Below are 23,725 nucleotides of genomic sequence, written 5' to 3' on the forward strand. Positions count from 1 at the left end.
ATTTCAACAACAGACCGGAAATCAACACCAAGCTAACGGAGGCTAACTAGCTCGTTTACGCTAGGTAGTTTGTTTTGTTTTGTTTTTGTTTTTGTTTAACTTGTCCAATAATCAGTGAAAGTAGGACAGTCCGGGACATCTACCAGTTTGTTTAACAGTCTCCGACCTTGTTTTAGCCAGCTGACGTGTTCACGCACGCGAGGCTCGACGCACTAGCAGGCAGCTGGCGTTAGCTGCTCGTGCTAGCTGGGTTGCTAACTAATGCTACCGAGAAAATAAACAACGTCGCGCATCAAACGGGTTATATTTGATATTAAAGGTGATGTCGGTCGTTTGTGGACTGAGACCCGCCTGCTATCTGTTAGATAGGATGACGTAATGTCGTTAGGATGATGCGGTTCGCGATGCTCCAGAAAAAAACGTGCTAAATTACCTTTTAAATGAGACACCGTGAAACGAGCACGGAAAGGTGGAGGAAACGTTTTTGGTAAGAAATAAATACAAATGCTGATATATATATATATATATTCATATATTATCTGAAACAAACAGGGATTAGATAGAAAGGCGTGTCGTACATGGGTTGTAAATAAGTGTGTGTCAGTTATAAAAAAAGCAGCTCAGGTCATCTTCCTTCTCGAGAAGATAATGATGTTGTCATGTTTGTTTTCCAGCAACTGGACTGATGCTGATGATCCAACATCTGGCCTGAACCTGAGCTGCCCGGGAGGCTCTTCCACCACCGAGACGTCATGTCCAGGCGAAGCAGGAACAGTCGAGCTTGGCGGTACGTGTGGGGCGGGATACGGCGGGACGCGGACGCCCGGGCCCTGGTGTTGGCCTCTGAAAGTGAAGAATGGAGCTACGACCGCCCGGAGGTAAAGCAACACAACTCTTCTTCAGTAGATGTGAGCTTTTTGTTTGCGTCTCATGATGCTGGAGGGGAGGGGGGGGGAAGATTTGTCACCTTGAGAATTCCCCCTCGGGGATCCAGTGAAAGCCTCCAGTGTGTTTCTGGAAATGCTGATGTTTTGATGCTCGAAGCTAGAAAGCTTCTTGTTTACACGCTTTGTATCGGAGCTGTTTGTTTTCCCCACGGAGAGTAAGGTGGCGTCTTCCTTTGGCCGTGACCGTTCAGAGACGCGAGTACAGAGGCCACAGTTCGGCTGTTGGCTGCCACAACCTGTGTTGCAGTTACATAACCGATGCTACTGGCGTTTGATTTTTCTTTGTCTGTCTGCCTTGTTGCTCCCAAGTACAGTGACTCAGACTCCGAGGCGGACTTCTCAGCAGTGACGGTCCCTCCGGTCCCCAGCGCGGTGCCCGTCACCGGAGAGTCCTACTGTGGCTGCGACTCGCAGGCAGAGACCAGCTACAACCCTCGGCTGCGAGGTTTTCACCAAGTTAAAGACTGCCACTGCGGAGAGGACGACCAAGGTACCCGACAACTGCTGCTTCTCCGTTTTATTATTCAGAGGTTGATTTTAGTGACGTCACCACAGTCACAAAGTCGTGTTACACCACTGCAGCCAACTGCGTTATCTGCTTGTTCAAGTACACACGTTACCAATATGATTTTTGCACGACTTGTCACGTTTCAGAGTTTGACTGGGTTTGGGATTCTACCAGCCGATCAACAGCAACGTTGCTGAGCTGCGACAATCGCAAAGTCAACTTCCACTCTGAATACAGTTGCGGCACCGCGGCGATCCGCGGCTCCAAGGAGCTGATCGAAGGGCAGCACTTCTGGGAAATCAAGATGACGTCGCCAGTGTACGGGACAGACATGGTAAACCTCTACCGACCGCTGCTCAAAACCCATCGAGCCGATGGCTTATTATGAAAACGAAATAATCGCCAGACGTTAGAGAGAAGGTTTTTTGGTCAAAGTGCTCTTTGTGGGATGCTTTGTTGTAAGTTTTATAAGTGGTTATTTATTTCTGCGCAGATGGTTGGTGTCGGTACATCTGATGTCAATCTCGACAAATACAGACATCTGTTCTGCAGCCTGTTGGGGAAAGACGCAGACAGCTGGGGTCTTTCTTACACTGGTGAGATCAACACAAGCTGCTGTGATGTGACATTTAAGTGCTTTGAAGTGTTGGGCGTCACCGGTTGTGTTCTCTTCTTCTTTTTCAGGCTTGTTGCATCATAAAGGGGACAAGATGAACTTCTCTTCCCGTTTTGGACAAGGTTCGATCATCGGAGTTCATCTGGACACGTGGCACGGCACGCTGACTTTCTTCAAGAATCGAAAGTGCATCGGTTCGTACAAACTCTCCAAAGAGTGATCTGACAGACAGACAGACACTTTATTAATTCCGCAAGGGGGGATTTTTTTCCCTACAGCAGCATTTATAGAAACAGGGCAAAGCAATAAAAATATCAGAATCAAAAATAAAGGTAGTAAAAAAAATATTAAATATAAATTTAAAAAAAAAATGCACAATATATACAATAAAAATAGAATAATATTAAATGAAACCAAACTAAAAAACAGTGCAAAGAATTAAACAAACAACCAACAGTGCAACGGTGTTATCGATGCGTGCTGGATTTGGCCAGAGGTGAGTTACTGTAAAGTCTGATAGCGGTGAATCAATGATAAATGATGCTGAGCAGCGTTCTCCAAAACATTAAACAGAGCATGTGCACACATCTGTTTATGTAAAGATGATCCGCAGCGATTTGTTAGAACAGGATGTCACACATTAAAATATATGTGTCATCCCTTTCTTCGATTTAGGTGTTGCTGCCACAGAACTACAAAACAAGAGGTTCTACCCGATGGCGTGCTCCACGGCAGCCAAGAGCAGCATGAAGGTGATCCGGTCCTGCTCCGCCCCGACCTCCCTGCTGTACCTCTGCTGCGCTCGCCTCCGCCAGCTGCTGCCAGACTGTATAGACACCCTGGATGTGTTGCCGCTGCCCCCGGGCCTGCGTCAGTTGCTCCACAACAAACTGGGCTGGGTGCTCAGTCTGAATTGCGGCACCGCGGAAGAAAGCCCCGACGGGCCCGAGCCGTCCTCGCGGCCGCCCGTCGCCCCGCCGGCCGGACCGTCCTCCTCCGAGAGCGACTCGGAGGGCTGCACGTCCGACCCCGAGGCCTGTCAGAGGAAGAGGTGCCGCTGGACGTGACTGCGCAGCTCCGATCCTACCTCCTCTTCAACACTGGCAGACATCGCCGTCCTTACGGCATCGAATCGAGCGTTACCTACCGGCCTCGAGCTTTCTTCAACGTCAGTGTTTTCCAGTTGTGAAGAAAATAAGAGGAATCGGTGGAGCGGCGGGAGCGTTGCGTCGGTGGGAAAACTGTGACGGCGTGTTTCTGCCTGCACATTTTTTTTTACTGCGATCTTCTCTCATGCCATTCGGACGTCTTGGTGTTCATCATGCACTCGGTATCCAAACCAGCTTCAGTGAAAATATATGATGTTATTTTGCCAGCTAGCATAATTTGTTGCCATTCATGTATGGGGACCAGACAACGTGTGGGACTGGTCTGTACAGTGTAACACTGAAGTCAAGTATGGCCAAATTTTGGTGGTCATCCTGGTATATTTGCAAAAAGGGGGTTTAAAAAAACAAAAAACGGACTGTATAGATATTTTCTGTGTTTTCATCCTGTATGCAAATAATGTATGTTGTTCTGAACCTATGGGTGCATTACGTAAGCCTGTTTTACTGGTGTCTGCAAGTTTCTGTTCGGTTGCCAAAGTGAGAATCAGTTGCTGTTGTTTATTTCGTAACTACTGGTCACTGCTCACAAAATTGAAACTGTCAAAAATCGCAGATGTTACAAAGAGGTGGAATTGAACCTGAACGCACTTTGCAGCTTCTAGTCCTCCAAAAACGAAGATGTTTTCTGTTAGTCATTCTCTGAACAGCCATGATTTATAATCAAGCAACTCGTATATTTCTGATTGGTCATCAGATAATTGTTGTTTCTTGAAAAAAAATGTGTGTTCCATTCGTGGAAACATCCATCGTCACCAGCTTTTGAAAATTGAAACCGTACGCTACTTGTTGATAGAAAACAATGGATGTACTTGTTACTAAAAGATGTAGGCAGTATTTAATGTTCTGTAGCGTAGCTCTGAACTTGGATCATGAGATAAGTATGTAACTCAGAAGAAACTGCCTGTTACACATTTTAAGTCACTTGTCATCGCTGTTCCACCTTATTGTTTTTTTGTTTTTTTTAATTCTTTTTAAAAAGTGGTTTTCTTTGACAAAAGTTGTAAACTTTTTTTGTACCGATCTGTTTATGCAACTTTTCCCCCTTCAAGCCTTGTTCCAGCATTTTGTTTACCAACTCCTTTTTCACTATTAATTCCTTTTACATCAAACTGGATGTGCAGAAAAGGAGTTCTCAAGCATCTGTAGCCTCCAACCTCCTGCAGTCTAATCCACTGCTCTCTGATTAATATCAAATAATCAATCTCTCAAAATGTGGCCAAAGGTTTCCATGTGTTTACTGTCTGATGACGAGCGCTATTGATCCTGTTCATCTGGCCATATTTTGACCGAAGTGAATATTGGAACATGGATTATGCTGCAGAAGTGGTTCGCAATGAAAACGTGTCCCACAGTATAAACATCTAACAGGCACCTTTCGGATCAAGTATTAGGTGACCGCGAGTGACTGAGAAGGGGAGTGTGACACCCGGGTCAGATATCTAAACCAGGTTTTGTTTCTTTACCCAACTACAGTAATGTAACGGTAGTGTTTGACCCCCGGTGGTGAAGCTCCGCAGTCTACCAGCTGCAGCGTCTCCGATCACGTTCACTCCTCGGGGGTCCCGGTTTATATCTACGAAGGTTTAAGGTACTATGCAACACAAAGCATTTTTCCGTGATGATGGCCGTTGCAGGATGTGACTGCGGAGGCGCCGGCACGACCACCGCAGCGATGGAGAACGACGCCCGTCAGCCGTGCAGAGTGTCACCGCGCGCACCACGTCCTGTCGGGTGCTGATTTATCAGAACACCTGTCCGTGCAGGTGGACTCAGAACCACCAACGGGTTCGCTGAGGTCCAGCAGATGACTTCTTTTTGTCTTTGCGTTGATGCATCTAAGCACTTTTTCGTACTGTTCTTATGTAAATAGAAAAGTTCTATTGTTCTAAGTTCTAAGTGTTTCTTCTGTACCGCGTCATATTAATAATATTGTATGTGAAGGCCTTTACTTGCCTTTTTCTGTGTAACTTATCAGCATGATTTTCAGCTGAAAATAAAATGAATGCTAAATATGCACAAAAGACTGTTAAGTGTTTATTTCCGACAAAGGAAAATGAATTGATTTTGTAGCCATTTTGTTTAAACAAATGTGCTGAGGAGAAAAATGTCCAGGTTGATGGCAGAATCACGTGAACGTTTTCTGCAGCTGCCAATGAGTCATTGCTGTGTCTGTTAGCTCGGTCATCTGTCCCGTCCTCCCTGTGCACGTTGGCTGAAAACATGCTTTCCACCAGTAAAAATGGGTCTTTATGTACAGATCCAAGATGAGCAGATGGAGTGAAATCATCATCCCAATTCTTAATGGCATTTATGTTTTTTTTAAACTATAGTTTAAAAGCAAAAATTATGACAATAGTCCAGAGACGGAGGGATCTCAGTGAATACATACAAACAAAAAAAAATCATTGGGAGATTTTTTTATTTTATTTTTTTACATCCAGTTGACTACTTTGCTTTCATACAGTGGGACTTAAAAACGTACATTCACGGCTAAAATCAAACTGTGAGGAATGTAACCACTTAACCCCGAGAACATATTTGCACAATGAAAAAAATTCCAGCTTCACAACAATACCAAGTGTTTGTGTCAAAAAGATTCAACATTAATCATTCCAAAGATGACAAATCATCTACAATGAAAATCAACTTTTGGTAAAAAAATAATATAATAGATTTTTATAAATTTTATAAAGCATGTGTCACCCACAAATACATTTTTCAGAAATGTAATTCAAATCGGGAGAACAGTCTATATCAACATTATTTATAATAGTAAGATAACTTTGGAGACGTTTAAAATATATTAACTCGCCAATCAGTTTGTGCAACGGCTATTTGTGTATGTTGAACATGTAACTATTTAATGTCATAAATAAAGAATGTTCTCTTATGACTGGTAGAAAGATTATAAAATGCTGCTTCTCCTAAATGTCCCCCATGCGGAACAAAAGATTAGTTAGGCGCAGTTGACACGGACCACTTACCGTTAGGACCAAGTGAGCGGAAGTTGTGTTCCTTGCTTGCGGAGGTCAAGTACAAGTCCTGAGCATCAGGTACTTACAGGTAGTTTAATGTTTATATTTCCAGACTGTAAACATTGCGCATCATTTATCAGGGAGTAGTCAACATCTCCTGTTCGGTGTCGGTTTGCGAAACGATGTCAAAGTTGTTGTTTTTTAGCACGAAGCTAGCTGACGGGCTCCGGTTAGCCGTGTTGCTGATTTCGTGTTTTGACAGTTTTGCATCATTTCTTGTCCAAACAGGTCAAAGAGCTCCGTGAAGGTCCGGTGGAATAAATCCCCGCTCTTTCAGGACAAACGTTGACAAACCATCAGTCATGGTGAAGAAAAAGAGGCTTCGCCTGATCGCAGAAATGGCTCGGAAGATCCGGGCGTACCGGGAGCTCAAGTCCCGGCCACGGGAGTCCCAGAAGTACGCCCTGGACTATGAGACGATGAGGCGGCCTCTGACGGGGAAGATGCTGCCCGTGTTGGCCTGGCAGGATGTCCGCAGGGAGAGCCGCCTCTTCTCGCTGCTGGCGGGGATGAGGCTGTTCGGAGTGGGACGACTCTTCACCCGTAAGTCCTGGTTGGAGGAGCACACGGAGCCCAGCTACTGGCAGGTCACCAAGATCAAGGTGGACTACACCTCTGAGGTGAGGGCCACATCCACCCACCCATCATCCATCCATCCATCATTCATTCATTCATTCATTCATCCATTCATCCATCCACCCATCCATCCACCCACCCATCATCCATCCATCCATCCATCCATCCATCATTCATTCATTCATTCATTCATTCATTCCATCATTCATTCATCCACCCATCCATCCACCCACCCATCATCCATCCATCCATCCATCATTCATTCATTCATTCATTCATTCATTCATCCACCCACCCATCATCCATCCATCATCATCATCATCCACCCATCATCCACCCACCCACCCACCCACCCACCCACCCATCATCCATCCATCCATCATCCATCCACCCACCCACCCACCCCCATCCATCCATCCATCCATCCATCCATCCATCCATCCATCCACCCACCCACCCATCCATCCATCATCCATCCACCCACCCATCATCCATCCATCATCCATCATCCACCCACCCACCCACCCACCCATCATCCATCCATCCATCATCCATCCACCCATCCATCCATCCATCCATCCATCCACCCACCCACCCATCCATCCATCCATCCACCCACCCATCCATCATCCATCCATCATCCACCCACCCACCCACCCATCCATCCATCCATCCATCCACCCACCCATCCATCATCCATCAACCCACCCACCCACCCACCCATCCACCCATCCCACCCATCCACCCATCCATCCATCCACCCACCCATCCATCATCCATCCACCCACCCACCCACCCATCCATCCACCCACCCATCCATCCATCCATCCATCCATCCAATGGTACACAGTGTCAAGTCAATAGGTGTAGAAATGTGTAAAGCATGTTTGCTTTGGCAGGGGGGGTCAAATATAATATAATATGATATAATATAACATAAAATGCAGATAAAGTCCAACTTTGTTTCTTGTGTTTCCCAGAACATGGATCATGGCAAAGCTTGGGGCGTCCTCACATACAAAGGTAAGTTCAGACTCTACACAGAACGTAGGAACATTTATCTTAATCATTGTCACTGTTGGGAAGGTTACTTTTAAAATGTGACAGGTGACATATTACTAGTCAACCAGTTAAAATGTAATAAGTAATATAACTATTTTAAATACTTCATCAATATAATGTAACTTATTACATTTAATTACTTTTTGATTACTTTTCTTAGAAAAGTCTTTAAAAAGTTGTTTTTTTGGGAGAGGGATACTTTGGAGTGAGTTGCACACAGTGTTTTGTATTTGTTTATTCATTTATCATATTTAATTTAACTTTTTATCAGTAGGTGTTATTTAATTTGTAATCTTCATTTAAAAAGTTATGTTTTTATGTATTTATCACCATTTGGATTTGATCTCAGTATTTTTGAAATCTCCCAAATATTTGTCACAATCTGTCTGGAGTTGTAGCCCAGTGATTTTTTTTTTTTCTGCATTAAAAGAAAAAGAATGTAATTATTTTCTAAACAAACTGTACTTGGCAGGAAAACAGGAGAGCGAGGTCAAGGAGGTGGACAAGGTGATGTACCACGACTGGCGCCTGGTTCCCAAACACATCGAGCAGCAGTTCAAGGACTTTGAGCCGCTCCCCGAGCCGCCCGTGCGCTACGTCCACTACCCTCCGCTGCTCCGCGCCATGCTGCTGTCCCAGCACCACGAAGCAGGAGGCGGTGCGGTGGCTGAGGAGCCGGTGTTGCCTTTAAGGAGGGACGTGTTGCTCAGCAAAGACTATTTCCGCAGCCAGGAACAAGAGAGACAGAGGAGAGCGGGGACAGCGGTGTGACACCGACGTGCTGCTCAACCTGAAGACGAGTGTCGGACATCGTTAGACCAAATCAGTGTTGAGCAATGTCCTGTTTAATCCTGGACTCCAGTGAGCTCTGTATTCATCTGATGCAGGCCTCTATGTGTTTGTATGTATCTGTGTAATATTCTAAACATTAAATCAGAGATAAAAATGTGTCCCCTTTTAAGTGATTTTTGATGCATTACAGACTACTTCTTTCTAGCGATTACTAAAAATGCACCGTAAACACTCAGCTGCAGAAAAATCTGCAGACATGACTTCATTCTTTTTATGATCTAATAATGGTAATAACCAGAAAGGCAGCTGTTTTGTCCATTGACCACAAGGGGGAGAAGGCTTACACACTGATGGATACAGGTATTTTGACTTTTGTCTGGTTCGACCCTGAACTCACTGGGTGGACTGAGCAGGTTTGACATGCTCGCTCTCCTGTTAGTTTTGCTGCACCTGTTCCAGAAATCTAACTTTTATTATTCTTAAAGCCTCACGAACCCTTTAAATGTGATGTGACATGCTTGTAAATGTGCCTTGCGATCATGGTGTAAATGAACGGTATGACATTGTTCAGTGAACTACAGTATAGTTGTTGATTTTTATAATAATACAAAGTAAGATACTGCAGGAGTCATTTGCAGTACACTGCAATTTCTACTGTGTACTTTAAGATTTGTATATATTTGCACAAGTTTCAGGTTTCTGATTCGCCTGGCTCTGCCCATAGCTTCATTTCTCCGTTTGAATTCACTCAGTGAATTTGGATCTGAGTGTGTCAGACACTCAAAGCAAATCTGAAGCTGCATCCATGAAGTAGGATATTGATCATGTTTCATAAATAGGATAATATGTCAAACATAGAGTCAGTTAGTTTTTGGTTTTCTGCTGCTGTTCTGCCTGAACATGGTGCATATAAACGGTGTCACTTGTGTTTCACTGCCATATCCCTCTAACATATAAACATGGTTTTATGTGGCATAAAAATGACAGCAGCACACCAATAGGACATAACAATAACAACATTTTTTTTTTTTTTTTTACTAGGAATGTGCACAATTATGAGATGGTAGATCTAAATTTGTGAATAATTTACTGAGATCGGGTTACAACGTGGACATACTATGACAAAATGATGGGGTGGTAGTATGGACTGTATGGGTGGTAGCCGATTAAAGACTTAAAAAGTTCGTGGCCACACAAAATCATTTTCGTGCACAAGATAATCATCTTTTCCAACTTTGTGAGCAACATATTACAGTGGCTACGTCACCATTTGGATTTTTTTTTAAATTAAATTTTTAAAATTAAATTTTTTAATTAAATTTTATTTGATTTTAATTTGTTTTTAATTTGATCTATTTTGTTTCATAAGTGCCAACGGTTGTTGTTTTTTTTTTCCTTTATTTTCTGCGAGACATTTGCTGCTTGTCCTCGTGGCGGCCGGAACACCACGTGGTCGCGCTTTGGGTGCGTTCCTTAGCAACGTACGTGCGTCCGTAAGTCCTCCTTCCCATCTTCTTGCCCGTCCAGCACACACACCGCAGTTAGCTGCTGCGTCCGCCGGCGACAATGATCTGCCTGTTTCTGTCTATCTTTGCTCACATCTTCCAGTCAGGTTGGTGATATTACATCTGTTTACAGGCTCGTCTTTCATTCGCAGACCTCCAGGCTGATGTTCACCGGCTACTTTTCCTCACAGTTTCCAGGAGAAGCAGACCGACTTCTCGGCTAGCGGCAGGAAGCAGAGTTGGTGTCACGGAGCTCTCAGTAACTTAAACTTTGGTCGCTCGGCTTTTTAAATGTGACTAATAGCTCCCAAACTGTCGTGGTTTTGTTGTTGTTGTTGTTGTTTTGTTCCGTTTCTCCGTCCTGGTTACGGCATGACTCGTGTGGACGAAACGCCAGTTAGCTCGTTTACTAGCGGCCACTTCGTGGAGCTTCCGGCGGCGGTGGTCCATGTGTCCTCCTCACTGGAAACACGGAGAGCTGCTAACGCTGTTAACGCTGTTAACGCTATTAATAGCTCGACGTGTTATAGAGAGCTGCCATCGGGGCCGCGAGGACTCGTGTGGAGCTCGGGGGCGCTGATTGGCTGCTTGCAGCCCGAGCAGACTGCAATGGGGACGAAAAAAAGGTCACGGGGAGATCTGCGCGAGCTGGAAGATTTGGTGATTAAACATGCGCGAATTGAAGAATCCGGTGAGACGCGCATCTTTTACACTCAGCCAGCTGTGGCTGTTGGGTTTGTAGTGGACCAGCTGTTCTCCTTGCAGTACGTGTGCAGCTCCCCCAGGCAGGGTCACCGGGTCCCCCCCCCCCCCCCCCCCACTAGGGTTAACTGTTGTGTTTACATAATTCAAACGAGCGGCTTGTAAAACTAACAAATAAACAGTCAAAAGGTGGAGGCGTGATGTTTTAATGTTCGGGTTTGTATGTGTGCAGATCAACTGTCTCGTGGATCGGTGCCGCAAATGGGGTTTAATTGATTCATTTCGCAACAATAGAATTAGGAAATACGATTAGATAAAACATGTTGGGGGAGGAGGGAGGAGGAGGGAGGGGGGGGGGGAGGCAGATGGGTCAAGACAATACAAGAAAACAAACCGACAAAGGGAATTTGGTCTGTTTTTGTGCCAGAGATGGTGGACGGCTGCAGCCGTGCGTAAAACTGTATTTGGGCCGATGGAGCTCCTGAATCTAAAACACGAGTCTGCCCGAAGCCACCGGTCGGTCCCCTTCACCCCTGAGGTGCACGCAGCAGCTCCGAGCTGTCGCTGCTCATGTCAAACACGAAGTTGCTGGTTCTGTGTTGGCTGCAGGCTGGACCGGGCTGAACGAGCGCACCTTCATCGCCGTGAAACCAGACGGCGTGCAGCGGAGACTGGTGGGAGAAATCGTGCGTCGCTTTGAGAAGAAAGGGTTCAAACTTGTGGGCCTCAAACTTTTGCAGGTCTTTCTTCTTTTTTTCTTCTTTTTTTTTTTTGTGACTCACATTTCCAAATGAGGTTTTTTTTTAAATTTAATTTTTTTTTTTTTTTATCAATGACCCAGATACACATTCAGGGTTTAGCGCAGGAAGTGAACGTTAGTATTGAATTGTGTGTGTTTGTAAACCAGGCGTCGGAGGATGTTCTTCGGGACCACTACTGGGACCTGAGGAGTAAGCCCTTCTTCAGCGGACTGATAACCTACATGAGCTCTGGACCGGTCGTTGCCATGGTGAGCTTCTCCAGCGGTGCTGCTGGCATGTCCGCAGGATACTGAAGGCTCGGCTTCTTTATGCTCATTTGCATGTTGGAACTACAGAGCTGTGTTTGTGGTTGTTCAGGTGTGGCAGGGTTTGGACGTAGTCAAGACGGCGCGGAGGATGCTGGGAGAGACCAACCCTGCAGACTCGCTGCCGGGGACCGTCCGAGGAGATTACGGCGTGGAGGTGGGCAGGTGAGAGCCGACGACTTTACCCTCCTCCTCTGGAGGGAAGCAGGAGGGAGACGTCTGTTCTGGCTGGAGACTTTCTGCGTGGAGTTTCATGTTCTTGCTGCGTGGGTTTTCTCCATCAGTCCACGGACTTGCCTGTTTGGATAATTGGTGACTCTGAATCGGCCGTCGGTGTGAAAGTGAGCGTGAATGGTCGCGTGTCTTCCTGTAATGGACTGGACCTGTCCTCGGTGTTACTCTGCTGGGATGGACAGCAGCAGCCCTACTGCACTGCTACTCTTATGTTGTATTAAAATGTGCACGTAAAAGTAAAAGAAAAAACATTAAGAGCCAGAAGAAGACGCTGCAAATACTTATATATATATATATATATATATATATATATATTTGTTGTAATAATTCTAAATACATTTTCAAGCCAAAGCACCAGACAGTCGCTTGTTCCTGCTTTACTTTGTTTTCGTGAACTAAATATCTTTCATCAGACATTTGAGGGATCAACTTGGAAGGAATCCAGTTTTCTATTTGGTTAATCAAAAAAAAAAAAAAAATCATTGACCTGGGAACTTCCACTTTATATTTGTGAAACTGATAAAATGCTTATACAAATTCTTTTTTTCTTTTATTTAAGTCTGCCTCATTGTAAATGTGTGTGTGTGTGTGTGTGTGTGTGTGTGTGTGTGTGTGTGTGTGTGTGTGTGTGTGTGTGTGTGTGTGTTTTGCAGGAACGTGATCCACGGCAGCGACTCGGTGGGGAGCGCCCAGAAGGAAATCTCTCTGTGGTTTCGTCACAGCGAGCTTCAGTGCTGGGAGGACAGCAGCAGCCACTGGATCTACAACTGAGGGTCCACGTGTGCTTTCTTCGACGCCGTCCTTTATGTAAACTAGCGTTTGTTTTTGTTTGTTTGTTTTTATGTGGGTGTCAATAGCAGACAGATCCCCTCATACCTCTGACAAATATTTTCTGGCTTTAGTAGTTTTGTAGGCGAACAGAGAAAAAGAGTCTCGCTGGATTTCTCTAAGCTGAAGTTTAGAGAAGCTGAAGCTATAAGATGAAGTGCACAAAGTGAGCAAACAGGCTGATCAGAAACTCGACAGTGTCGGCTCACCTTTTGATCGTAGTGGGTTTTTTTTTTTTCTGTTCAGAGCATTAGCTCATGTTGTCGGTTTCTAAGCAACAAAGTTACTTTGAAGCAATATTCATGGTGTCCATCATGAGATAACACATCAGGGGAACGGCTGCATTAAATCCGCCCTTCATTTCCATTAAGCTTGATTTATATCACGTCTCCATAGCAACATGGAAACAGTTTTTTTTTAATTTTTAAAGTTGCACACAACAGTGTTTGTATTGTATAAATTCAGCTGAAATGTGTGTGACACATTCAGATTTTTTTTTTTTTGCACTTGGAATAAGATTCTTTTACAGTTTCCTTCTGCGACAGGCATTGCAATGAAGAAAAACAAATGAGGTCAATTAATCAACACTATTCTTGCCTTTTTACACATTCAGGATTTGAAGTCCAAAACCTGACGGGGTGCAAACATAGATCACATGTCACATTATGAGGAAGTACTTGAATGTAAAGTTTCCAGCTACAGAGAGCAAATAGCTCTTATTATGGTTTTGTAATTTCATGCACTAATCATATGATGCTCAGTTTCCAAATAAAAGTGAAACTGCACTGAATGAAGTTCACTGCCGTGTTGTTTCGTTAAAAACCAGTTTGGCCACATTCGTGCTTTTATCAGTTATTAAGATGAACCAATAATTATTTTCAAATGCTTAAAGTGACACACACACACACATCAATCAGAATTGTTTTCAGCACACAAATATGTTTAATATTTAATCCACACAGATAGAGATCAATGCAAGAATTTCCATACTGAACAAAGAGGATGGGCTTCAGTGCGTCTGGAGATTTACAGTAATCCCTGTACATATACTGACAACACGCCACCGTCCACCTGCTTCACACCGAACCGTCCGATCAACAGCCAGTCAGATGAGAGAAATAAGTTTCGGCCCGAACCCTCGACACGTTCAAATCGGCCCGTTTCACCGGATGTTGTGACCTTTGATTTCCATCTCGCTGCTGCAGGAGCACCAGACACTTCCTGTCATTTAGACTACAGAGCCAGACAGCTTCACCGTCAACCACAATCTGAAAAGTAAACCAAGACTTCAAGCATGCTGTTCCCTCACACCCTCTCAAAGACTCTGTTGATCCGCCATCACCTGACATCCGCGTCCATTAACTCCACTCCCACAGGCTCCGTGTGGCGGCGTGAGCGGTTATGGATCGCTGATTGGCTCTTGTTGATAAAATCAGATTTGTGGTGGAAACGCAAGTCCGAGTTATCATTCTCATTGCATTTTTTTTTATTTTGTTTGAAATTTTTTGGGGGGAGCATTTGATTGCATGTTGGGGCTCTGGGCGTGTCTTTTAAGATGAGGTGGAGGTTTCACAGATGACAAACTTAATGGAGGAGGATGAGGAGTAACTCTGGGGAAGATGCAGGACGATCGAGGTACATATAGGAGGAGATACGGTGTGCTTACAGGGTGAATATAAGATCGATACAGAGGAGGGAGGTAGTTATGAGGCTGGGTTACAAGGCTCATGAAGATAGTTACAAGGCCCTGGGTGGGACAGACAGGATGGCAGGCAGATTACTAGATCAGAGGAGGTACTTACAAGGCATTAAAGTTACAAGGTGACGGGGCAGGAGGGGGTATCATAGTTACATGGGGACCATACACGGCTTGAGGGGTCGTTTTAGAGCCAAGGGGGAACTTTTACATGACCGGGGATAATTACAAGGTTTGGGTGGCTCGAAGCTTCTTTTTTTTTTTGGAGGGGGTGGAGGGGATTTCTTCAAGGAGGAGGGTGGTGGTGTGTTAAAGCAGGTCCATGTGTCACTCGGGTACGTAGGACACCTGCCAGACGATGATGTGGCTGCGCTCAGCTTTGCAGAAAACAGTTTTTATCTGCGACGCCCCGCCGCTCTCTCCTTCCTCCGTCTCGTCATCCTCTCCGTCCCCTGAAGGAAAAAAAAACACATCGACACAGAACTGAAGCGCCGCAACGTGTTTCAACGTGCTTTCACGTTTACATATTTTTGTTGAAATGTTCGGACTATTATTTCAATATTTGCACAGATTTTGGTTGTGAGCGTAATGTTGTTGTAAGAGTAGTGCGAGCGCGAGCGGTGAAGAATTACAAATCGTTAAACGATGTATGTTCAGCTTATTGTGAAAAATTTAATGAGATGGTGTTTTGCCAATGTAGAGATGACCTTTGACCTGGGCATTATTTAGAACCAGAAGTGTTCGCTGCCCTCCAGTGGTCATAGTGAGGAACAACAATACTACAAATAAAACCAATGGCTAATGTTTAATATCATATTTTACATTTATTATTATTATTATTATTATTATTATATATTTTTACATTCATATATATATATTTTATATAACTGTTATTTATATTATTATATTATATTGGTAAAACTGTTTAACCACAGTTTTGCGGTGTGTCTGTGTGTGTTTATCTTTCTAAACACACTCTTAAAAAGAGTTGAGGGAAATGACTACAGATTAGTGACTTTACTGCCCCCAGTGGTCATAGTCAGGAACTGCAACACTAAACTGAACTGAACTGGAGCGTGGCGATGCAGTTCTTCTCTGTGGCCTCTTGGGGGCAGCAAGAACGGGTGATTTTAAAATAATTACACTCAGCTTCTCGTTGTTTAGCGTGAATACAGACATGATACCACGCAACACCTCTGAGGAGTACTTTCAAAATAAAGTGATCGCAGTAAAAAAGACTGTGTGCTACCCTTTTAGTTTTTATGTGCTGCACTTTCTCCTTCTGACCACTGGAGGGCAGTAATCATATGAATCGACCTAATATTGTTATGAACAAGGAATAAATATCCAGATAAAGATAAGATACACAGATACACACACAGATAAATGAATTGATGAAATATATTTTGATAATTGCCATTTTATCCTACGTTTTATTTTGTTTGTGTAATTTAATATCCTGCGTCCTTTATAAGGACCCCTGAAAAGAGACAATAGACAATATACTGATCAAATATCAACATGCAGAAAGCATGCTGAAAAGCACTTCCTCTAACTCCTCCAGATGTTGGTTGTGTCACACACTGATACAACCGCGTGCAGCTTCTGGTTTGTGGACAGGTGTGATTGCTCACCTATACGGAAGTCGATGTAGCCTTCTCCTCCGCTCAGCACCAACACGTTGTGGATGCTCTGCGCCTCCATCTCCGTGGGCGCTGCGGAGCCCTGTTCCTCTGACGGGCTGTCCAGCACGCTGCCGTTCAGGGTGGCCAGAACATTGCCTGTCACAAAAATAAATCAATCAAAATAAGAAATCAAGAGGTTAAAGACATTAACTGACACATTGCAGGTGTGTAACCATTGTTCATCGAAAGACGTTAAATGTCTCCATCTGTTTATTGCATCTGAACCAAATGATCCAAGAATGTTGCCGTGTTTCCAAACGACAGAGTTCCCTTTGCACACTAATAAATCGTGCTCTTACATGTGAGGACTCTTCCTTGTGTAGTGCAGGAATTTTGACAGAATAGTGTTGTTTTAAATCGCACACTGTTGTTCTGCACTGACCGGAAATGACCTCAACACGTGAGCACATCTGGAGTTTTAATTATTTCACCCACAAATTAACATATTCATGTTCTTTACCACATTCAATAAGCACATTGATTCTTCTGTCCAGTAGCAGTAGTGAAAAATAAACAGTTTTGTTCACTGTTCAGAAACAGCTTCCTCAGAAGCCTTAATTTGAAAATCCTTGGTGTCGGTGGCCCCGCCCCTTCCTCTCCCTTAGCCTCACTGATGTCTCACTGGTCTGAAACACTGGTTATCTAATTCTCAGTAGACCCTGGAGCTTTGTAGAAATACTTATTGCTGATTAATAATTACCGAAAACAATGACAAATGTTTTTCACAGCTAAAGCTCGGTACTGTCACAGATTCATGCGGCCTCGATATTTGTCTTTCCACATACAGGATAATTCAGATGTTGCTAGTTTTACAGTGTTGAGGTCAAATTCGGAGGAAAAGCGGTGAACATGAGCAGATAGCCCGGCCTGGAGCTTACCCGGTACAGAGACGAAGAACTTGACAGCATCGCGGTGTCCATGGAAACACAGCTGGGCCTGTGCCATCGAGCAGTAGGGGATGAAGCTGCCGCTGCTCTTCTCGGAACCGTCGTCTCCGTAGACATGGATCACCCCGCCGGACGATGTGGGAGACACCTTATTGGCTGATGGAGTGAGAAGCCAACCAGTCACTAATATTCACGAGCATTTCACATTTGGTAGCACGACACGGGCACGAGAAAAACTAAAAACATCTATTGAGGAAAAACCACCAAGAACATCCACATTTGCTCACAGATCAACTGAAAGATGTTTCAGAAAAGGTTTGCGATCTGAAACACACCCCGTGCATGCAACAGATGTGGTACACGATACCTTTTGGTCACCGATGCAAAACGTCACAAATAATAAACAGCATGCAAAGCAGCTAACGGCTGAAGCACTGTTCTGATTGTAAAGTTGAAAATAACATCCTTTGCACACAGAATAGTTTTGGGGACCTACAGCTCACAGATAAAAGAGGACTTATTGAGTGCTGGATTTGAACCCGTGTAGCTAACGCATATTGAAACAGGGCTTAACGGTGCAGAGGAGGTCTGCAGACATGACACTGTTTGAGGGGACATGAAGGTTTGACTGGGTGAGAACAGGTAGATCACAACAGCAGGAGGTTGGGAGCGCTACCACTTACCCCTCAAACCCAGGAGCTGTCCCCGGTGAAGGACCACCGCTACGGGAGGAGGAGGAGGAGGAGGAGTAGGAGGAGGAGGAGAAGGAGGAGGAGGAGGAGGGCGGAAGGAGAGCAGGAGAAAGAGGAAAGTAACAGTAATAGTTATGACCAAGACAAGAAAGAAGTGAAACCACTGAGGGAGGAGAGAAATACAGAAAAGTGGGAGGAGTCGTGGAGTTCATGGGGAGAAAAGAGGGTGGAGCTAAAGAGAACTCCGATAAACAGCTGCAGGAGGTGTTAACAATTCAACAAAAATCACCTGCTGCTCTGCTTTTTTTTTTTTTTTTTTTTTTAACAGACAACTGCAGAACCAAGTCAGGCCAAATTCAATTTGAATACTGAGACAATTTGACAACGTTTGGGTCATGAAGCTGTTGCAAATAAATCTAAATACATTTCAGCCAAAAAGTGATCTGATGCTGCTGGATTCATATTCACGCCAAAAACGAATCCCTCGTTCCCTCAGACGACTCGACAGACCACTGCAACCTCAAACCGTTAGTCTGCTGATAAACTTTTTCAAACGCGGAGTCACATTTTTGTTGCGAGTCACCCGTCATGCAAATAAAACTCAAGACTCACTCTCCGTCAGTGGGATGGAGATGATCACACCGTTTCCAGTCCCCACCCAAAGACGATTCCCACCAATCAGAAGCGCTGTGATTCGCACAAAGGAGAAGCCCAGCTTGCCGGTACCTGTGAGTTACAAGCAGAGTGAGCGGAGCGCGCCTGAGGACTGAACCGGCTGCACGTCTGTCAGGAAATAAAGTGGCTTCAGTGAAATATGAAATAAATGGGATCATTCTGGAGGACAAGTCACCACTAACTCACCCAGCATCTTGCTGACGTATGGCTCGATGTCTACATCCTGGAGGTGCTGGTGTGTGTGCGCGTGGTAGAGTCGCAGGGTCGAGTCGAGCCGGATCGACACCCACACGCCGTCGCCGATCCACGCCAGCTGCCGTACCTGACTCTCCCTGCGAGGGTGGGCGTCGAAGGACTTCTGAAGAGAAGAATCAGAGGTGGAAAAAAAATAAAAAATCAGCGCTTTATTTATTTACGATGAAAGAAAATAAAAAGTCAGTGAAAAGTGTATAAAAGACAAGACCGATCATGTGACATGACTCACCTCGATATGCATGCTTTTGGGCTGAATGACGTGGATCTTGTTCTTGTAGCCGCACCACACTTTATCGTGGACCACGGCCATGCAGCGGATGGAGTGATGAGGTCGACCGAGGTCCATGAGGTGGTAGTTGGACAGATCCCACTGGCCATCTGTAGACAGAAACACACGGCAGGTGGCAGCAGGTTCCGCTTTCATTCACGACTGCACGAAACACAAATACTAAAAGCATGAACTTTTATCATCGATTTATCTGTGACTCGCGCTTTAAAAAGAAGCTCACTCATCCATTTTTAACAGTTAAATCCAACACATTACAGGTTTCCTGTGAAAACCCTTCATCTCTAATTGTGGTGATTTACTAGTTCAATCAGATGATACGGAGCCTGAATGAAGATAAGTTACCGTCTGCGTTTGATGTCAACTGGAACAGACCGGATGTTTGATGTTTGATGTATCGTAACGTCATGAAACAAATACGTAAAATGTCAAATACCCTCCGATCTGTGGAAGATGGCGAGCGTCCCATCAGCGAGGGCGACCAGCACACGACCTTTCACATGCCTGCAATTAAAGGGGAGACGCACTGTTGGAGGAACTCAGACAGACTTGGGGATACTGAGATCCTGATAATCTGCCAACATCTGAAACATGATGTCATGAAGAAGGAAGTGCGGTGATGTTGTTCTTACACCAGACTGAGCACTGAGTCTTTGAGTTTGATGGAGTGGAGACATTTCTTCCAGTTTCCAACTGCTGAGTGGACGTAGAGCCTTGAAGGAAAAACAGAAGCAAGTTACTCCGGAACAAACGACATGAAATTAATATGTTTGTCTTGGATGGAGGATACAAGCACGCAATTTACATGTGTATCAAAAATAATGTGCATTATGACGATTTCAGCACGTGGGGAATTGTCGTACTGCGGAGGGCAATGTAGTCCTAAAATAATATCATGATATTTAAAATGATATCATGATATTCAAAATAATATCATAATATTTAAAATAATATCACTGCATTTAAAATAATATGATGATTTAAAAAAAAATAACATCATAATATTTTAAATAATATCACTATATTTAAACACATATCATGATATTTAATGCGATAACAATATTCTTAATGTTACGACAAAATACTGAAAAATATTTTATAATTAATTTCAAGAACACATGAGATACAGTCAGATATGGCACACCCCTACATCCTACGTTGTTAGTTTAAGACTAACCCATTTATCACTTACATTTTTATGAGTTAAACATGCTTTCTTATTTTTTTTTATTTGGGACCACATTAATTGAAATTAACCACATTAATTGAAATTAAATGTGTCAGATTTAGTCAAAAGGCTTATTTTCATCTGCAGTGACTGCAGATTGACGACATATTATATAAAATATTAAAAACAAACAAGATATACAAAACGGAGGCAGAACACCTCCTAAAAGAGGATACAGGACATACGAAAGGAAACATTCATGAACTGCTGTCATAATGTGTTCGTTGGCTGCTGAGAGGCTTCAGCTTCATCTGAGCGACTCACCAGCCGTTCTGGGCCCCGAGCCACATGGTGGGGGCCACGCTGGTGTAGTTTTTGGCCTCCTCACCTCCATCCTCTGACTCTGAGGGCTGAGACGCTTCCTCCTTGGATTGACCTGTGCTCCTGTGTGGACAGACAACAAGCAGCTCTTTCGATGTCGCACTAAAGGTAATAGTTGTGTTCCTCATCTGATGCATTCATAACCGACCCGTCTTTACGTGGACAGACTTTGACCCCGTACCTGTCGGAGACGTCTGCGGGACGAGGCTGTGGATCGGTGAAGACGTGCTCAGTAAACGGTCCCGGAGGTCCCATTTCTGTGTGGCTGGCCGTGGACTCGGGAACCTCGGTGGCCTCTGTAGCCTCCTCAGCTGACTGTGCAGGGTGGATCTTCCCGTTCATGGGGGGGGCGGTGGGGGCTGAAAGCACAGCAACAGCGACATAAACACACAGGCCGGCAGCTGTGGCTGAAACCGTTCTTTAACACGACAGAGGTTCAGGAGGGTTTTTTTATGGTGCGCCCACCTTGTCCTTTGTCCATTATGGGCGTGTCGGTGCGTGAGGAGCAGTTGCTGCGGGCAACGCTGCAGTTGGTGGCACAGCCGACGAGCGTGATGCCGGCCAGCATGCCCTCCACCCCGCTGGGGTCCTCTCCTCCTCCCGCTCCTCCGTCACCTGGATCCAACACGATCTCTCCGGCTGGATAGTCACTCTCACTGGCAGCTGGACAAACACACACACACACACACACACACACACACACACACACACACACACACACACACACACACACACACACACACACACACACACACACACACACACACACACACACACGTTAACATACGTAAAGACAGAAAAAAACCAGCATTTGACACAATGTAAGTAGAAGTACAGGAGTGTCGTGCTATAAGAGCTCTTCCCCTCTCACCTGGCACGCTGGAGATGCAGAGCACGTGGGCGTTGCAGACGTTGAACTGGTCGACCAGGGAGCCCGGCTGGTTGGCGTCGATGATGACCACCTTGCTGGCAGAGTGGGTGCTGGTGAGGATCCACACCCGACTGCTCATGGTGTCCGTTTCCTGGAGCTCCTTGGACTGAGGGAGCAGAGGAGGGAGAACACAGCGGTGATGAACTGGAGGAGGGCGGACTGGTGTACGTCCTCAACAGAAGTCCTGAGTACTTTGCGCGGGTCAATCCAACCCTTCAACATCTGATACTGATTTACAGTTGACTGTCCGACGTCGACCGTCATGACTGCGTGTTGTGAAGTAAACTGTAATATAACGAATGTCCTCAGAAGGGTCTCTACCTTCCTCTTCTCGGGGGACGTGTGGCTGCTCTTCTTATCCCCTCCGTCCTCCTCAGCGTGCAGCGGGTCGCTGCTGCCTGACGGAGCTTTGGCTGGTACCGTGTCCTGACAGCTGGCCCTCCACCCTGCCAGGTCCACTCCTGCCGCGCACCACAACTACAAGCGCACACACACACACACACACACACACACACACACACACACACACACACACACACACACACACACAAAATTTAAAGAGGAAAGTGGTCATTTGCAGATTTCTACGTCAAAGCTGCAGCCCCTGTTTGCATTGCGCCAACTGTGCCCTTTTGAAAATGAAGTTAATGTAGCTTCAGGAATAAAGTCCATATTGTGTTGCTGAGTCGCTCTGTTTTTTCTTTAACTTAATTACATGAGCATCAAAGTGAAAAATACATATTTAGTTGTTATTTGTTACAAACATGGAAAAACTCAGCTCATCTGCTTCATGATGATGAGGTAAGTGTGAGTTGATTATATTTGATTGACAGCGACTCAGCTTCATCAGATTCTGGTTCTGACCAGATTCAAACGAGTGAGTCACAAAAAAAGCACAAATATAGAAATCTCTCAAGCAAAAGCACAAAAACAAAACAGAAATGTTGACAGAAAATTTTGTTTGTGATATTTCCAAAAAAAAGTTGTATCATGTCATTAAAGTTTCTAAAATTACATTTATTATTTTTCTTTCATGGAAAAAAAAAAATCTAGAATCAATGGATATCTAAATATTTATTATAAAAAAATTTACAAGACACAACATGTCTCCTACTTCACTAAAAAGACCACTAGGTCTGTGTGACCTGGAGGCTTCAAGGTTCCACATCACATTTGACCTCCTTCCACAAATCCTGTTTATAATGCCACGGCACGCATTAATCTGAGATTTAAAATTTAACTGGTTTCAAAAACAGTCTTCTAGTGTCAAACTCTACACACACAAGATCAAATATCCAAGTATATAAAACACATTTCTGATTACAGGGTGACTTTAACAGAAGAGCTATGATGGTTCGTCTCACAGAAAGCTGTCCTCCCCCAATCCCCTGAACTGCTCACCTTCCTATTGGGATCCTTCTCCACCAGGGGGCGACAGTACACCGGGACGGGAACATTTTTCATGCGGTTGTCCTCTTTCTCATTTGTGGTCTAAATGCAGGTGTGAGAAGAGGTCAGGAGACAAAGAAAGTAGTCAGGTTTCATCAAAGTTTTACTGGTCACTGATGAAAAACAAAATGTATGTACCGTGTATGTGTCGAGTACATACAACTCCACTGCGTTCACCAATCTGTGATGTGACGCGGTCACTTTCTCAAAGCTCTTTCCTCAGTTTCCAATGTGTTCCCAGGATGCCTCTGGTCTATCCCCAGAGAACAAATACAATATGCATACAAGGATGGATACAACCAGGAAGAGTGAGAACTCTGCCAGTTCAGAATAAAAAGAAAGAGTTTTGCCACTTAATCAAAGTATAACACCTCGGTAGAGAGTGCTGTAAATATAAATAAATATATCTTCTATAATTCATTTAGTGCTGTTAAATGCTGCAGTACATAAAAGTGCAAAACATCGGGAAAGAGTACTGTAAGAGGGTGGATTAATAAATTCCTGCTTCTGCTGCGCGTGAACGATGCACAGCACCGTGAAGTGCACGGAGGAGGAGGAAGGTGTAACTCCAATGAGTAAG

At 44.5% G+C, this 23,725-nt stretch overlaps 4 protein-coding genes across 29 annotated transcripts in view; 3 read left to right on the top strand and 1 right to left on the bottom strand.

Moving 5' to 3' along the window:
- spsb3a (splA/ryanodine receptor domain and SOCS box containing 3a) lies at positions 1-5,261 on the top strand. Of its 2 annotated transcripts, none has more exons than XM_069710188.1 (7): positions 1-64; positions 675-878; positions 1,257-1,437; positions 1,602-1,789; positions 1,949-2,051; positions 2,140-2,265; positions 2,747-5,261. In XM_069710188.1, exons 2-7 carry the CDS (start codon positions 753-755, stop codon positions 3,136-3,138), a joined length of 1,116 nt encoding a protein of 371 aa, XP_069566289.1. In that variant the 5' UTR covers positions 1-64; positions 675-752; the 3' UTR covers positions 3,139-5,261. The 2 variants fall into 2 exon arrangements, with proteins under 2 accessions (XP_069566289.1, XP_069566288.1); XM_069710187.1 differs by lacking the exon at positions 1-64 and adding an exon at positions 98-487 and having other exon boundaries at positions 1,262-1,437.
- A 958-nt stretch (positions 5,262-6,219) lies between these two features.
- Positions 6,220-8,863, top strand: mrps34 (mitochondrial ribosomal protein S34). Of its 2 annotated transcripts, none has more exons than XM_069710165.1 (4): positions 6,220-6,303; positions 6,504-6,895; positions 7,832-7,874; positions 8,386-8,863. In XM_069710165.1, exons 2-4 carry the CDS (start codon positions 6,578-6,580, stop codon positions 8,682-8,684), a joined length of 660 nt encoding a protein of 219 aa, XP_069566266.1. In that variant the 5' UTR covers positions 6,220-6,303; positions 6,504-6,577; the 3' UTR covers positions 8,685-8,863. The 2 variants fall into 2 exon arrangements, with proteins under 2 accessions (XP_069566266.1, XP_069566267.1); XM_069710166.1 differs by having other exon boundaries at positions 6,220-6,293.
- A 1,336-nt stretch (positions 8,864-10,199) lies between these two features.
- Positions 10,200-13,830, top strand: nme3 (NME/NM23 nucleoside diphosphate kinase 3). Of its 2 annotated transcripts, none has more exons than XM_069710259.1 (5): positions 10,200-10,317; positions 11,522-11,652; positions 11,820-11,921; positions 12,031-12,143; positions 12,866-13,830. In XM_069710259.1, exons 1-5 carry the CDS (start codon positions 10,272-10,274, stop codon positions 12,981-12,983), a joined length of 510 nt encoding a protein of 169 aa, XP_069566360.1. In that variant the 5' UTR covers positions 10,200-10,271; the 3' UTR covers positions 12,984-13,830. The 2 variants fall into 2 exon arrangements, with proteins under 2 accessions (XP_069566360.1, XP_069566359.1); XM_069710258.1 differs by lacking the exon at positions 10,200-10,317 and adding an exon at positions 10,326-10,901.
- Positions 13,831-13,959: 129 nt separating this feature from the next.
- The window catches only part of mapk8ip3 (mitogen-activated protein kinase 8 interacting protein 3), a 34,148-nt gene continuing 24,382 nt past the window's right edge, over positions 13,960-23,725 (bottom strand). For 20 of the 23 annotated variants that reach the window (XM_069710234.1, XM_069710237.1, XM_069710256.1 and 17 more), the window contains 15 exons: positions 23,098-23,187; positions 22,018-22,173; positions 21,637-21,802; positions 21,231-21,428; positions 20,947-21,124; positions 20,709-20,828; positions 19,849-19,929; positions 19,653-19,720; positions 19,160-19,308; positions 18,862-19,033; positions 18,613-18,726; positions 17,992-18,030; positions 17,300-17,464; positions 16,371-16,517; positions 13,960-15,188 (listed from right to left, as the gene is read on the bottom strand). In XM_069710234.1, coding sequence (XP_069566335.1) covers positions 15,064-15,188; positions 16,371-16,517; positions 17,300-17,464; positions 17,992-18,030; positions 18,613-18,726; positions 18,862-19,033; positions 19,160-19,308; positions 19,653-19,720; positions 19,849-19,929; positions 20,709-20,828; positions 20,947-21,124; positions 21,231-21,428; positions 21,637-21,802; positions 22,018-22,173; positions 23,098-23,187 — 1,968 coding nt within the window. In that variant the 3' untranslated portion in view covers positions 13,960-15,063. The remainder of the gene's footprint in view (positions 15,189-16,370; positions 16,518-17,299; positions 17,465-17,991; positions 18,031-18,612; positions 18,727-18,861; positions 19,034-19,159; positions 19,309-19,652; positions 19,721-19,848; positions 19,930-20,708; positions 20,829-20,946; positions 21,125-21,230; positions 21,429-21,636; positions 21,803-22,017; positions 22,174-23,097; positions 23,188-23,725) is intronic. The other 3 variants (XM_069710255.1, XM_069710244.1, XM_069710236.1) reach the window with 2 other exon arrangements.

The sequence above is a fragment of the Brachyistius frenatus genome, unplaced genomic scaffold (assembly GCF_029030835.1).
Source record: "Brachyistius frenatus isolate BFR_SWC_R1_liver_20210118 unplaced genomic scaffold, ASM2903083v1 Contig_90, whole genome shotgun sequence".
Taxonomy (NCBI): Eukaryota; Metazoa; Chordata; class Actinopteri; family Embiotocidae; genus Brachyistius; species Brachyistius frenatus.